This window comes from Aotus nancymaae, unplaced genomic scaffold (assembly GCF_030222135.1).
Source record: "Aotus nancymaae isolate 86718 unplaced genomic scaffold, 86718_ANA_hifiasm-v0.15.2.pri h1tg000063l, whole genome shotgun sequence".
NCBI classification, from domain to species: Eukaryota; Metazoa; Chordata; class Mammalia; order Primates; family Aotidae; genus Aotus; species Aotus nancymaae.
Genome location: NW_026988477.1, coordinates 1,454,965 through 1,470,176, shown reverse-complemented (window position 1 = coordinate 1,470,176; position 15,212 = coordinate 1,454,965). Strand labels below are relative to the sequence as shown.

At 65.3% G+C, this 15,212-nt stretch overlaps 1 protein-coding gene across 1 annotated transcript; it reads right to left on the bottom strand.

Annotated features, from left to right (window-relative positions):
- Position 1: 1 nt before the first annotated feature.
- On the bottom strand, positions 2-14,231 carry AGPAT2 (1-acylglycerol-3-phosphate O-acyltransferase 2). The gene is made up of 6 exons (XM_064366060.1): positions 13,955-14,231; positions 3,947-4,080; positions 3,482-3,657; positions 3,115-3,210; positions 1,533-1,605; positions 2-772 (listed from the first exon to the last, which is right to left on the bottom strand). Exons 1-6 carry the CDS (start codon positions 14,134-14,136, stop codon positions 597-599), a joined length of 837 nt encoding a protein of 278 aa, XP_064222130.1. The 5' UTR covers positions 14,137-14,231; the 3' UTR covers positions 2-596.
- Positions 14,232-15,212: the final 981 nt, after the last annotated feature.

Here is a 15,212-nt window from a genome sequence, read left to right as displayed (position 1 = left end):
CGACACTTCCAAGAGTTTGTTTATAAAAAAACAGCAACGGAGTACAATGCCGGCCCCACGGAGTCCCCCAGGCCGGCAGGAGGGCAGGCCCTGCTTCCTGGTTCCCTGTGGTCCCGGGTGTCTGAGTCTGAGACTCCCCAACCTCCCAGCCCCTCCTCTCCCTGAGAGCCTGATGCAGGCTGTGGGCGGGACCCCGGAGCCCGACCATATCCTGGTGGGTCCCAGGCGCCAGAGCAGAGGGCCTGGCAGTGGTGTTTCACCTCGGGGTCCTCCCCTCGGCTCCTGGGCCATCCTGGGGCCTGTGGCTCAGCCCACCTGCAGGCCACAGCCTCAGGCCTCATCCTCATCATTCCGGAGGCACCAGGAGGTGAGTCCCTGCCCTCTGAGCTTGGGGACCGTCTGGCTGACCCCTCTCAGGGGACGCCAGGGACCCATGTCTGAGGCCATTGACAAAACGGGCTTCCAGGGCCCACATGAGAGCCGGGGAGCCAGCCACAGTGATGTTTGGAAGCCTGGGTGGGGGGACCCCTTGGCCCATCCTCCAGCCACCGGCTTCCCGCCTGCCCTCCCCAGGTCCTGCCCTGCCGTGGTCCGGGCTACTGGGCCGGCTGCACGCTGGGCCCCTCGGTGGCCCGCTTCTCCTGGGGGTTCTTGGAGATGTGGAGGAAGGTGGTCCTCATGGCCCGGTGGCAGGTGTCCACGAGCGCAGGGACGTCCGCCTCGGTGAGGCCGAGGGTGGGAATGGCTTCCAGCACCTGCACCGTGACTGTTCCTGGGGTGGGGGAGGACGGGGGCACCAGCTGTCAGTGGCCTGCAGGGAGCTGGGTCCCACCTCAGCGCCTGCCCTGGCCTTGCCTCCTCCAGCCCCCCAGGCCCCCTCCCTGGGAAGCCCTGAGCTGGGTTCTTCCACTGGACTCCCTAGCCTGGGTGGGTTTATGTTAGTTGCCGTAACGTTGGTGCAGTAAACCCAGGGCTGCCCGGCCTCCACACAGCTTCGGCAAGCCTGCGCCCCCGTTACCGCCCCATCTGCCCCCTTCCCGGCCAGCCCTGGCCTCACTGCGTGGCCTCTGCCCTCCATACAGGGAGAGGGGCTGTGGGAGACGGAGCTGGGCTCCTCACTGCTCTCCAACTCACACCTCATCGTCCCGCCTGGCACCAGGTGCCACATGCTAGGAACTGGCCAGAAGGGGCAGAGGCCCTGAGCCCCTCACCGGTGCCCCTGGGTTCCATCTGCCCCATGCAGGCATCGGCCTGGATGCATGGGTAAGAGGCCGCCTCAAGGCCCCATGCTGTGTGCACAGCTAGGGTCCATCCGTGTGAGCTCGGGCACCCAGGCTACCCTCCTGTAGCCCCAGCACCACCCATCTCACTGGACCACGGGGTAGAGTGACCGCCACGAGGCCATGAAGCCCGCAGCTGGGACTCCAGCCTGCGTCACTCATCCGATACATGATGGGAACTGTGAGGGGCCCAGGACCCATGACCAAAGGGTCAGGCAGAGCCTGCAGCTCAGACGCACACGTGTGCGGTACCTGAGGTGAAGAGCTTCTTCTTGGTGTCGTAGAAGGAGGAGAAGGAGGAGTACACCACAGGGACGATGGGTACCTGCGGGCAGGCAGACTACGGCTGAAGCAGCCCTGGCGATGGGCTGGGCACACCCCAGGTTCCAGGCGATCGGGGAGCCCTGCCCTGTGGGTCCTTATGGCTGTCCTGCCCCTGGGACCTGGGACACCTGTCCCGCTCTGGTTGGCCCAGAGTTCCATAAGCTCATCCTGCAAATCTTTACTCACCTCCTCCAGGAAGCCCTCCTAGACAGGGGGGGCAGGGCCCTGTCCGGTTTAGCAGGAGGAGATTATGGCGCTCTTCCCGCCCACGCCTCCCTCCCAGTCCTCTCCTCATCCCAGGAAGCACGGGAGGGACGGCACTAGCCAGGGGAGGGGTGGGGCCTGCTGGTGTTCCTGGAAGTCACCGGGGTCAGATCCAAGGGCACTTGTGAACATTAACCAGAGGCAGCCAGGGAACCTCCAGGGGGCCAGCAGGCAGGATGGGGACTGGGAGCGGGGAGGGAAAGTCCTCAGGTCTCCTGACTGAAGCTGCGTTGCTGCCACCCAGCGGCGCCCATCACAGCCGCCGGTCTCCCCTCTGTCTCCCAGGGCCCATCCAGCCCTCACCCTGCCCCCAAAGGGAAGTGACATCAGCCCCAGGCCAGGCAGGTGCACGCTGCACCTGAGCAGGGCTGTGACTGGAGCCCAAGGAAGCCTGCCCAGCCCAGAGCCTCCGGTGCTCTCCAGGCCCCACGGCCTCAGCTGGTACCGTCCAGGAGGGCCCCCTCCCCCCGCACCTTGCACAGGGACAGCACCAGGGCCACTAGAGGCCGGTACAGGGAAACGAGCTGAGACCCCTGCCCTGAGACCCCACCCAGGCAGGGTAAAAGCCCCTTCCCCTGAAGCAACTCTCCCCTGCCCAGCAGCAGGGGCAGGACAGGCTCTGCAGGGATGGTTATGCCCTGGCCTCTCCTAGACACCCAGGATGTGCTGTGGGAGATGGAGCTGGGCTCCTCACTGCTCTCCAACTCACACCTCATCGTCCCGCCTGGCACCAGGTGCCACATGCTAGGAACTGGCCAGAAGGGGCAGAGGCCCTGAGCCCTAGAGGCTGGGGACCAGGAAGTACGGAGTCTGGAGGTGCTGCTCGCCGAAAGCTCCACCCTTCCCCGGGCTCTGGCCCAACCCTGTGCTTGGCTTGTCCAACCCATGCCCATGCCCTGAGGCCCACCCAGCCAGGCACGGGCCCAGGAGGAGACTTCTGAGAGGCCAGCAGCCCGGCCCCCCACCATCTACTTGCCCAGCCTGGCGGGCCAAGCACTGGGTGTCCACCAAGGGCAGCGGGTCACTCGGGGCTCTGTGTGGGCGAAAGGCCCAAGGGGCTGCCCTCCCTGGCCGGTCAGGGGCAGGTGCAGGAAGGGTCAAGAAGGCCCTGTCACCAACTCAGTGGGAGGAGGCCCTTGCATGCCAGGGGTCCTCAGCTTGGCTGGGTGGTCACCTTCTACCTTAAGCCAGCCTGACCCAGCTTCCCCAGCCTGCACCCACCCCGGGAGGGCCGGGCTCCGCCTACCTGCGCCTGGACTGCCAAGTAGAAGGCGCCCTTCTTAAAAGGCAGCAGGTCCCCGTTGTCATTGCGCGTGCCCTCGGGGTAGATCCACACTTTGAGCTGCAGGGAGAGGAGAGCCCGGGCTGACCTCACGCCCCAGCCGCCCGAGAAACTCGCCCTCCCTCCCCTCCTAAGGAGCCCCACTTCTCGAAGCGGCTGGCGTGCGACCCCATCTGCGGAGCACGGATGATGTGGGGTCTTGTTTTTTCTGCCAAAACGAAGCCACAGGCTCCCCACCTCCCCCCCAAGCCCAAAACGAAGCCACAGGCTGCCCACCTCCCCCCGCCCGGCCCAGGCCCCAGCCCCGCCCGGCCCCAGCCCGCACACTCACGTTCTCCCTGACCATGCGCTCCCCGAGGTCGGCCATCACGGTCCTGGCGGTGCTGGAGCGCTGGCGGTTGATGAAGAAGACGCCCCCAAGGTACATGATGAGGCCCACGGGCCCCAGGAAGAGCAGCTCCCGCTTGGCGATCTGCACGCAGCGCTCAGGAAGGACCTCCATGAGGCCTGGGGGGGAGAGAGAGAGAGAGAGAGAGAGAGGTGTGGGGGGAGAGAGCGTGGGCTGGAGGATGGCCGCTGAGCACTCACAGGCCTGCCTGGCGCCCTGCCTTCTCCCTGGCCGCCTGGGCGGGTCGTCTGGCCTCTGGGCCTCTGTGTCCCGCCCCGAGGAAGGTACTGAGGCCGGGCCCGCCCAGGCACAGGCAGCCCTGCGTCCTCGTCCTTGGAGCCAGCCCCGCTCGGCCCGGCTCAGCAGGCCCCGCTCAGACCGCGGCAGCCGCCCCCAGGCCCGGCCTACCCATCATGTCCAGGATGCTCTGGTGGTTGGAGACGATGACGCAGGGCCGGGCCTCCCGCAGCCTGTGCTGCTCCCGCACCTCGAAGCGGAGCCCGTACAGGTACTTGAAGCTTCGCACGAACCAGCTGATGATGCTGCAGGGGAGGCCACCATGAACACGGGCCCTTCAGTGAACATGGGTCCCACCATGAACACGGGTCCCACAGTGAACACGGGTCCCCCAGTAAAAACGGGCCCTTCAGTGAACACAGGTCCCGCCATGAACACGGGTCCCACCATGAACACGGGTCCTTCAGTGAACACAGGTCCCACCATGAACACGGGTCCTTCAGTGAACACGGGTCCCACCATGAACACGGGCCCTTCAGTGAACACGGTTCCCACCATGAACACGGGCCCTTCAGTGAACACGGGTCCCCCAGTGAACACGAGTCCTTCAGTGAACACGGGTCCTTCAGTGAACACGGGTCCCCCAGTGAACACGGGTCCTTCAGTAAACACGGGTCCCACCATGGACACGGGTCCCCCAGTGAACACGGGTCCCACAGTGAACACGGGTCCCTCAGTGAACACGGGTCCCACAGTGAACACGGGCCCTTCAGTAAACACGGGTCCCACCGTGGACACGGGTCCCCCAGTGAACACGGGCCCTTCAGTGAACATGGGTCCCTCAGTGAACACGGGTCCCCCAGTGAACACGGGCCTTTCAGAAAACACGGGTCCCACCATGGACACGGGTCCCCCAGTGAACACGGGCCCTTCAGTGAACACGGGTCCCTCAGTGAACACGGGTCCCACACTGAACACGGGTCCCCCAGTGAACACGGGCCCTTCAGTGAACACGGGTCCCACCATGGACACAGGTCCCCCAGTGAACACGGGTCCTTCAGTGAACACAGGTCCCGCCGTGAACACGGGTCCCCCAGTGAACATAGGTCCCGCCGTGAACACGGGTCCCACAGTGAACACAGGTCCTTCAGTGAACACGGGTCCCACCATGAACACAGGTCCCCCAGTGAACACAGGTCCCGCATGAACACGGGTCCCACAGTGAACACGGGTCCTTCAGTGAACACGGGTCCCACCATGAACACGGGTCCCCCAGTGAACACGGGTCCCGCATGAACACGGGTCCCCCAGTGAACAAGGGTCCCGCATGAACACGGGTCCCCCAGTGAACACGGGTCCTTCAGTGAACACGGGTCCCACCATGGACACGGGTCCCCCAGTGAACACAGGTCCCGCATGAACACGGGTCCCCCAGTGAACACGGGTCCTTCAGTGAACACGGGTCCCACCATGGACACGGGTCCCCCAGTGAACACAGGTCCCGCATGAACACGGGTCCCCCAGTGAACACAGGTCCCGCATGAACACGGGTCCCACAGTGAACACGGGTCCTTCAGTGAACGCAGGTCCCATGGCCGAGGCTCAGCGGGAAGGTCTGGGGATGGGGTGCGGAGGAAGCTGCGGAGGGGCCCTCCGGGCACAGGGCAGGAGACCAGGGAGGGAGCCTGTGGCGAATGGAGACCCAGACCGGTTCACCCACCTGGACGGCTGCCCTGCCTGCATCTCCCCAGCAACAGGGGAAATCCCAGAGCCTCTGGAATGCAGACACTGGGCACGTCAGAAGGTGCCGGCTTCCACATTCACATCCCGGGGACTGCCCAGCCCTCATCCACCCCCCAGGGGACTCAGCCAGGAAGGCACTGGGACTGGCTCACGCCCGCCATGAAGGACCCAGGCCAGGGAGAGCAGCCTCTGCACCCCTACAGAGATGGGTCCCACACACCCTGGGGAAGGTCACTGGCCCCTCAAGGCAGGGTCACATCAGGGAGAAAGCTGTGATGCTAGTGGAGACCTCCCCGAGGACCTCTGCAAGCCTCTTTCAGAAAAAAGCCAAGACCGAGACCCATCTCACCCCCTCCCTACAAAACCGGGCCGGGTTCCCTTTCCCCATAAAGAGGCTTCGGGGAGCTGGGGCTCACCTGAGGTCAGACACCAGGAGCAGGAGCAGAGCCAGGGTCCCGACCACCTGAGCCCCCACACCAGCAGCCCCCAATCTGGTAGGGCCCAGCACACTGGGGCTGCCCTCGGGCACCTGCAAACGTGAGGTGACCTCGTCCAAGCAACCTATCATGGTTGGGACCAGCGATGTCCAAGGGGCACCCGAAGTGTCTAGCCAGCTCTGAGCACCCCAAGCCTCTGCCCTGCTGTACTGCCAGGGAGCTCTGGGCACACCCCAGACGGGACACCTGCCCACCCCAGGGCAGCCCGGGAGGATGGAGCCAGAGGCCTGAGCTCACCCCAAACCCCAGCAGGGCTGGATGGCCGGGGCAAGGTTGTGCCAGCGCTGACCAGGGGCTCCCAGCTCTGCTCCCCTCCCCACTCAGACTAGTGCTCCCCACCATTTGATCCCCCAACAGTCCTGAGGAGAGAGCTCCCCGCTCTGTACAGATGATTCTGAGTAACTGCCCTGGGCCACAGAGCAGACATTCAAAGCTGGGGCCTTCTCTCAAAGCCGGACTGGTGGGGTTTTTTATTGTTACTGTTGTAACAGTCTTGCTCCGTTGCCCAGGCTGGAGTGCAGTGTCGCAATCTCGGCCACTCCAGCCTCCAGCTCCTGGGCTCCTCTCACCTCAGGCTCCCGACTAGCTGGGACCACAGGCATGTGCAGCCACACCTGGCTAATTTTTGCATTTTTGGTAGAGACAGGGTTTCACCATGTCGGCCAGAGGCTGGTCTCGAAGCAATCCGCCTGCCTCGGCCTCCCAAAGTGCTGGGAAAACAGGCGTGAGGCAACTTTGCCAACCAAAAAAAAAAAAATTGCGGTAAAATACACGTAACATAAAATGTGTCTCCTGGGCCTTGTCTGGGCGCACAGGTCCCCGGCACGGGGCACACCGGGTGTCCAGCAGCCATCTCCTCCCTCCCGCTCTGGAACGCTCCACCTTCCCCAGCTGACGTCTCTTCCCAAGTGACACCAACCTGTCCCCTCCCCTGCCCTGGCACTCTGCCCTTCCCTGTGTGAGCCCAGACCTCCGGTGGATGGGGCAACTCATGTCCCCGTGTTGCAGATGTGGAAACTGAGTCAAGGGGGCATAATGGTTAATTTAGCGATTAGTCCAGCTGTCCGTCCCTGGATCGGGAAGCCTCGGGCATCCTCACATCTGCCCACCTCCACCAGCTCTGCATACCTCCTCTCCAGGCCACACCAGCCACCGTCCCCACCGTCCCCAGCCACCCAGGGGGCGCACCCGGGGCCGGCAGCTCCCGCACACTCAGGGGAACTCGGGGCTCATCTGCACAATCCAGCTTCCCGGACCCCTTGAAACCCCAAGAAGACGAGGAAGAGGCAAAAGCAGTTCACGCACAGAAAGCATGGAAACGTCTGGTAAGTAGCAGGACGGTCACGTCGCCAATCAAGAAATGCAAACGGAAACGAGAGACCGTCCTCATCCTTCCCCCGGCACGGATTCAAAAGCCTGATAACAGGAGGTGCCAGCCAGGGTGTTGGGAACGGGCCAGGAGTGGGGAGTTGCTCAGATACAAGACGCTTCCGGCGGGCAGGCTGGCAGGCCTGGCAGAGCCCCGAGGAAGCCTGGCCTCTGTCCTCTCCGGATCTTCCAGCATCCACCCTGTGGCTGGAGTGAAGCCTGCGATGCTCACAGGTGCGGTGAATTAGGAAAACCGGAAAACGCCTCAACACCCACCAGTCGGCAGAGGGACAGTAAATGAGGGTCCGTTTCACGGCCTCCCGGAGCGGAGGGAAAGAATGGGTCACACACACGTCTCCAGCGAAGGACGCGTGTGCCATTTCTAGCGGCAGCTGAGACGCAGCTCCAAAGCCAGCCACCTGCATTGGTCTCAGGCCACAACTGAAGGGGACGGTGGTTCCCGCTGGTATGACATTGGCCAGTTCCATCTTTTGTTTTATTTTATTTTTGAGGCAGGGTCTCGCTCTGTCACCAGGCTGGAGTGCAGTGGTGCGATCTCAGCTCACTGCAACCTCCGCCTCCCAGGCTCAAGCGATTCTCCTACCTCAGCCTCCCGAGTAGCTGGGACTACAAGCGCCCAACACCACGCCCAGCTAATTTTTGTATTTTCAGTAGAGACAGGGTCTTACCATGTTGACCAGGCAAGTCTCAAACTCTAGACCTCAAATGACCCGCCTGCCTCGGCCTCCCAGAGTGCTGGGATTACAAGCGTGAGCCGCCGCGCCCGGCCCTTCTCCTGTCTGCTTGTGTCTCAAACATCTCATGTTGCCCGTTTCTAAGCGCACGGTTCCACGGCGCCAGGCGCATTCCCTGCCGCGTGGCCATCACCACCTCCAGCTCCAGAACTTTCCTTTTTTTTCTATCTCAGCTGTTTAAGGGATGGATCGGGTACTGATCCTTCTCTCAACTGTGAAAGACACCGGGTACAAACCCCTGCCCAGCAAGCAGCACTGAGCAGGCACTCTGTCCCTCCGCCCACCACTGGCCCCTGGTCCTTAGGCCAGACAGACAGATGGACGGAGGCTGCCCCTGGCCAGCAGGAGGCTGTGGGTCGAGAACTCTGCAGACCGCGGTGCGGCTGGGGGAGAAAGGAAGTCCAAGTTATGTCCCCAGCGGGACAAAGAGCCACCTGCACCCGCCCCGTGGTGCCCCTGCACTCCCTCCCCTGGTGTCTGCACGTAGTTTAGAGCTTTCTGAAAGCTGCTGGGAAAGCATAGACTCTCACTTTAAAAGCATTTCCTGGCCGGGCGCGGTGGCTCACGCCTGTAATCCCAGCACTTTGGGAGCCTGAGGCGGGTGGATCACGAGGTCAGGAATTTGAGACCAGCCTGGCCAACATGGTGAGATCCCATCTCTACCAAAAATACCAAAAATTAGCCGGGCGTGGTGGTGCATGCCTGTAGTTCCAGGTATTCAGGAGCCTGAGGCAGGAGAATTGCTTGAACCCGGGAGGCAGAGGTTGCAGCCTGGGCAACAGAGCAAGACTATCTCAAAAAAAAAAAAAAAAAAAAGGTAGGCCGGGCGTGGTGGCTCACGCCTGTAATCCTAGCACTTTGGGAGGCCGAGGTGGGTGGATCACCTGAGGTCAGGAGTTCAAGACCAGCCTGGCCAACATGGTGAAACCCTATCATTTAAAAAAAAAAGGTGTTTCCTCAGAGAGGAAGGGCCTGAACTAAGTCCTGCAGAGGCTCCTGCGGCAGAGGACGCTCCCGGGAACCCAGGCAGAGAAAGGGGCCTTCCGAGCACTGAGGCTCCCTGCACCTCCTGCGTGCAAAGCGTTGAGCCGTTTGTTCTGACACACTCTTCAGATGAGGAAGAAGAAGTTCAGCAAAGTCAAGTGACCTACCCAAGGCCACACAGCAAGGAACCCAAGCCAGCACCCTGCTTCTGAGCTGGCAGAGTCGTTCGGGGTGGCGAGGACCCCCTACAGGACTCCAGGCGCTCACCCTCAGGCTCCCGCCCTCCCCCAGGCTCAGCGGCCCCCCAACCCCTCAGCAGGGCTGGGAGCTTGCTCCGGCCTCCCCCGGCAGGAAGCTCAAAGTGGCCAGAGCAGCCACCATCCATCCCCAGGTGTCCCCCACCAGCATGCCCAGCCCAGGTCCCGTCCTGTGCCAAACACCCTGCCTCACCCGAACCCCCTCCCACCAACCACAGGGGGACGAGGGGCTGCCCTGCCCTTTCCCCAAAGCCTGGGGCAGGGGTCGCTGGGCTGGACCAGGACACAGTCACACGGGTCCCAACTCCCGGCCCTGGGCTCCTTGCCTCCCCAGGGCACCCCAGCAGGGGCAAAGCCAAGGTTGCCTGAAGCCTGGAGCTCGAGAGCCCTGATGGCCACTGCCAGGTGAGTGATTAGTGCCAGCTTTGCCCAGCAAGGCAGGAGGCCCAGGGAGCAGGCCAGTGCCTGAAACAGGCAAGGCTGAGCCCAGACAGGGCCCTTCAGCAGCGTTGGAGCAGCGGGCTCCTGCCGAGGGCACGGCTGAGTCCTGCCTCGGTCTCCTTCAGAGCCCTCGGACCAGAGCCCACCAGCCTTGAATGCAGCACCATGAGAGCCCCCTCTGGGGTCCTCAGACCGCCCGAGCCCCGCCCCAGGACACCTGGGCTACTCCCAAGCTCAGGCTCTGGGCGGGACAGACAGGGAAGGGGAAGCTGCTTCCCTTCTTCCCTCCGCAGGCCCGTCTGGAAGGGGGCGTGGGTTACACTCTAGGAGGCCGGGACAACCTCAGGCCGGGGGGGGCCTCCACCAACAGTGACTGTGACGAGGATGCCATGGGAAAACACCCACGATGGGCCGGGGCCGGGAGCAGCGGCTCGCACCTGTGACCCCAGTGCTTTGGGGGGCCAAGGCAGGCAGATCACTTGAGCCTAGGAGTTTGGGACCAACCTGTGCAACAGAGTTATACCTTGTCTCATTGAAAAAATCCAAAGTAAATCAAAGCTAAAGGCCCCTCGATGTGCCCAAGCCCCCAGTCCCACCAGCACCTGCTTCAGGCAGCTGGGAGGCAGTTCAAGGTCAGGGCCCAGGCCACTCACTGGCCAGGCTGTCCTTGTGGAAGGCCACTTGCTGACCCTTGACCTGGTCCTGGGCTGAGACACTCCCAGGAGACCCAGGCAGCTCTCTGGGCCAGGACTTGCCCATCCCAGCTGGGTGAGCTGATTCAGGGCAGGCCCCAGGACTCAACGGGGCCACGCAGAGCTGCCAAGAGTGCTCCGGGGACAGGGGCCCCAGCAAGAAACCTGTTTTCCAACAAGTGTCTTTGCAGCCGGAGCACAAGGCGGGACACGGCGAGAGGGGTGAGGCGTCCACCCACACAAACCCTGGATGTGGGGAGTCCCTGGCATTCGGGAGTACAGGTGCGGTGGGCTGGAAGGGGCCAGAGAAGTCCCACCCCTCATCCAGGACAGCCCCAGGCTCTGGGCCTGGAGAGGTCTGGAGAATCAGCGTCACAGCCTCCCTTGGGACTAAGACCCCAGTGCTGCGGTGACACGGGTCTGCACTGCGGCCCCGACAGCACACTGTCCCCACCGGGCATGCGTAAGGGGACCCGAGACCGCGCACGGGCCAGCCATTCTGGGTTCAAACCTTGGCCAACATCACCAGTCCCTGCGCGTTTTCTGCGCACTGGGCGTGTGGCGTAGGCAGGTGCTCCATGGGACAGGAGCCTGCCCTGCAGCTGGGGGCCGTCGCGACCACCAGGTCCCGGCCTTCGGCTCCCAGCAGAGCACGGGGTTCCCTCTGGGGAGCGTCCTTAAGGGGAAGGGCACCCCTTTCCTCTCTGGGACCCTGAAAATGGTGGGAACACAGGTCAAAGGAGCCGGACGCTGCTGCTTCCTACGGTGCCAGCTGCTCTTCGCTGCATGAAGCAGGAAACGTCTCTGTGGGGGAGGCTGCCATCCTTCGGGTTTTCTGTCCTGTGGCCGAACCCAGCCGTGGGCCATAGCGCTGCCCTGGCTTTGCTTCCCTCTGCTAAATGGATGCACCAGGGCATCGGCCCCGGGGGAGGAAAGTTGCCCTGCAGCTCTGCCCGGCTGTGCACACAGCTGGGGGAAGGGCCTGGGGGGGTCCGTGGTCTCACCCCGAGCCCAGTGGGAAGGAGGCTGCCTCAGCTGATCTATTCCCATCATCATCCCTGACACACTCCCGACGCCAGTGCAGACACAGGGGTCTCCTTGGGGGCCGCCTGGAACCCCGTGGGGAGGGGCTGGGCCTCAGCCAGGCAGCCACTGCTCAGGGGAATGTGGAGCTGCCCCCTCCCCTGAGCCCGGCCTGCCCCAGGGCTGCCCCCACACCCCGTCCTGGCTGGGGGACCCCACCCCAGCTTCAAGGTGCTTATCTCTGCATCTGTCTCCTCATTTGTAACACGCAAATCCCTGTTCCTGAGGCTGGAGGCTCCCGTGGCGCACAGCAGGAACGGAGTGTCCCCTCCCTCCATCCCACGTCCCCGGGTCCCTTCCCTGGAGTGACAGTGCCTCCTCATCATCCGCCTTCCTCAACCCCCCGATGGCCCCCACGGAGGGAATCTTAGGCTCACAGCACCCCACTCTCAGCCACTGCTGGGAGTCTGCGGAGTCATCGGGGACCCTAGGGCCTGGGGAGCGGGCGCAGAGGTGTGGCGGAAGGTAGCTGTGGAGCCCAGGCCTCCCCTCCAGGCCGCCCTGTCCTCTGGCCCTTCCTTCTCTTCAGGACCAAAGCAGGAACGAAGCACCTGCTGTGACCAGCCAGGGTCCTGGAAGCCGCTACTCCGCAGGCCTGAGCCTGGGGGCTGCCCTGAGAGGTGAGGGCGGCAGGAAGGGCCCATCCAAGTGCCATCAGAAGCCCCAGGTCCCGAGGACGCCCTGATGAGCCGCAATCTCCAGGCTGAGATGCGGACTGGGCCAAGTGGGGCCAAAGGGCCAGCCCAGCCTGCCGGGTCCACAGAAAGGGCAGCAGGTGAACTGTGATTTGGCCCCTGGGAAGCAGCTTTTACACACGGAGCTGCCTCTGAAGAGGCCCATGGCTGTGGCCTGACTCCATAGTAGGGTCCACTCCGGCACCTGCTAAGTCAGGCGTGCTGTCTCCTGCCCGCACCCCAGCACACGCCCGACCCAGGATGCCCTGCTGGTGTCAGAACCATACATGCCATTTCCTCGGGCTGCGGGGCAGCCCCCCAAGGAACCCACAGACTGGACCCTCCTCGGTTGAGAAAGCTGCACCCTCACTCCTACTCTGAAGCACGCCAGGGGCTGAGTGGGGGCCCCTCGCAGAGACCCCTGCCTGCAGGGATCCCCGGGCCAGAACCGCCGGAGACGCCTTCAGAGATTCCAGCACAGGTGCCCTGAGCCCAGCTCCCAGGAACTCCGAGTTCTGGAAACTGCCTCCTCCCTGAAGGGCTTTACACTGGGGACGTTAGCCCCAGTCACCACCTGGGCCAGCCCTGGAGTGTGTGCTCACCGGGACCCGGCGGAGCCACTTGGCCGCCTCACACCGGTCACCACACGTCCGGCTGAGCAGCCACCTGGCCCTTCTCAGACTCTCCACGCCCACCCTCAGCCCCAGGGTCCTTCTTCATATGCCTGGAGCTTCTGGGGCTCCATGAATGCAGGCCCGTTCCAGCAGCCTCGGCGCCCTCCCAAAACTGGCAAGGAGGGCGACAGCGGGGAGCCAGCAACCCCTCACCCACTGCCCCTGGAACCACGGAAAACGGGGCCTCTGGAGCCACACTGCCCCCCCCGCCACACCCCCCTACAGGCCATTGCAAAAGCCACCGGCTGGGCAGTCCAAACAGGGCAGAGAGGAATGTAGCAACAGCCCTGGGGACTGGCTAACGGGGAGGGGGCAGGCAGGGGCCTTCTCTGGCAGCCACCCTACCCAGGAGCCGCCAGGCAGCCCAGTCTGACCTCTGGCCCCTACTGCCAGCCTGGCAGAGCCAAGCTCCCACCTTCTGGGAGGCGTCCAGGGGAACATTCCAGCCCCGCCAAACCTCAGTCCTAACCATTCCCTTCGCTTGGAAGCTGAACCCCGGAGCTGGAGGCCAGCGGGCGCTCCCCAGCACGGAAGCAGGTCCCCTCCGGGTTCCCTACGTCCCTGCGAAGAGGAAGGGAAGGGAAAAGGGAGCCGGCCCCACAGGTGCGCCCATCACCGGGCGGACGGGCAGGAGGGCGGCGGAGGGAGGACGAGGGGCGCCCCATGCCGCCGCGCGCCCCATCAACGGCCCTGGGGCAAGTCCCCGCCGCCCCGGCCTCGCTTTCCGCGCTCCGGAGGCCTCTCGCAGCGCGGCCCGGCCCCCCTTTCTCTCGGACAGCCGCTCCGTCCCCGGCACCCCACGCCGGGCTGCAGGGACGCGGTGTAGACGCCCGGGGCCGGGGCGCGCGGACGAGGGGGGCGCTGTGACGCCGGCTCCGGCCCCCCCGGCCCGGGACCCCCCGCGCCCGCCGCCTGCCCAGGCGCGCTCTCCCCGAGCCCCGGGCGGGGCAGGAAGGAGGGAGGCGCCGAAGAAAGTTGGGGAAGCGGAAGCGGCGCCCGCCCCGGCCTTGCCTCATGTTCTCCACCGTCCGGCCGCCGTGGCGCAGCAGGCAGACGAGCGCGGCCACCGCGGACACCGCGAAGCACAGCGCGCAGTACAGGGCGACCTTGGCGTAGAACTCGGCCGCGCGGCTCAGCGGCACCAGCAGCAGCAGCCCCAGCAGCGCCGCGGCCACGCACGGCCACAGCTCCATGGCCCGCCCCGCGCCCGACGGCTCCCGCGGGCCGACCCGCCGCGGCCTCCTCCCGGCGCGCTCCTCCCCGGGCCTTATTGCGAGGGCGGCGCGGCGGGGCGGGGCGGGGCGGGGAGGGGAGCGCGCGGCAGGGAAGGGCGAGGTGCGGCGCCCCGCCCCGGTGCCCCCACGACCCCGCCCCGCTGCCCCCACGACCCCGCCCCGCTGCCCCCACGACCCCGCCCCGATGCCCCCACAGCCCCGCCCCGCCCCGGTGCCCCCACGACCCCGCCCCGCCCGGTGCCCCCACGACCCCGCCCCGCCCCGGTGCCCCCACGACCCCGCCCCGCCCCGGTGCCCCCACTACCCCGCCCCGCCCCACCCGGTGCCCCCACGACCCCGCCCCGGTGCCCCCACGACCCCGCCCCGGTGCCCCCACAACCCCGCCCCAGTTTCCCCCTGCCCCGATACCCCTCAGCCCAGCCCCAGTTCCCCCCACAATGCCCTATCCTGCCCTGTCCTCCCACAACGCTCCGCCCCGGTCCCCCCCAGGCCCCCGCCACGGTCCACCCACCAAGCTCAGCCATGGTCTCCCCCCACCCCCCTCCACGGTTCCCCCCCAGCCCCGCCCCGCCACGGCCCCACCCCGCGACTGCCCCAACCACCGCACCTCGCGACGCCAGCCCCGCCCTGGGTCCCTGGCTCGCCCCACCACGCTCCCTCCCACAGCCCACCCCCAGGTCACCGAGGCTCTGGTGCCCTGCTCCCACCCTCCCGGTCCCAGGGGACCCCGCCCCGCCCCCCGATCCTGGCTTCCCGGTTGCTCGGGCTCTGGTGCTGCCCCCCCGCAGTCTGGGCCTCCCGCCCAGCCCGGTACCCCCTCCCTCGCCACCAGGGCCGCCACGGGCTCCTGCGCCCAGAACCACATCTCCCCAAGGGCGTCAAGGTGGCGGGGACACGACCAGGTGGCCAAGCAAAGGGGGCCTCAAACCGCACCCGAGTGACCAGTGGCCACGTGGTCCAAGGCCTGGCTCTTAGGGTGCCCTCAGGTCAGTGTGGGGAGACGCTTGGGGCGTGTTTCTGGGCGGGGCTGGGGT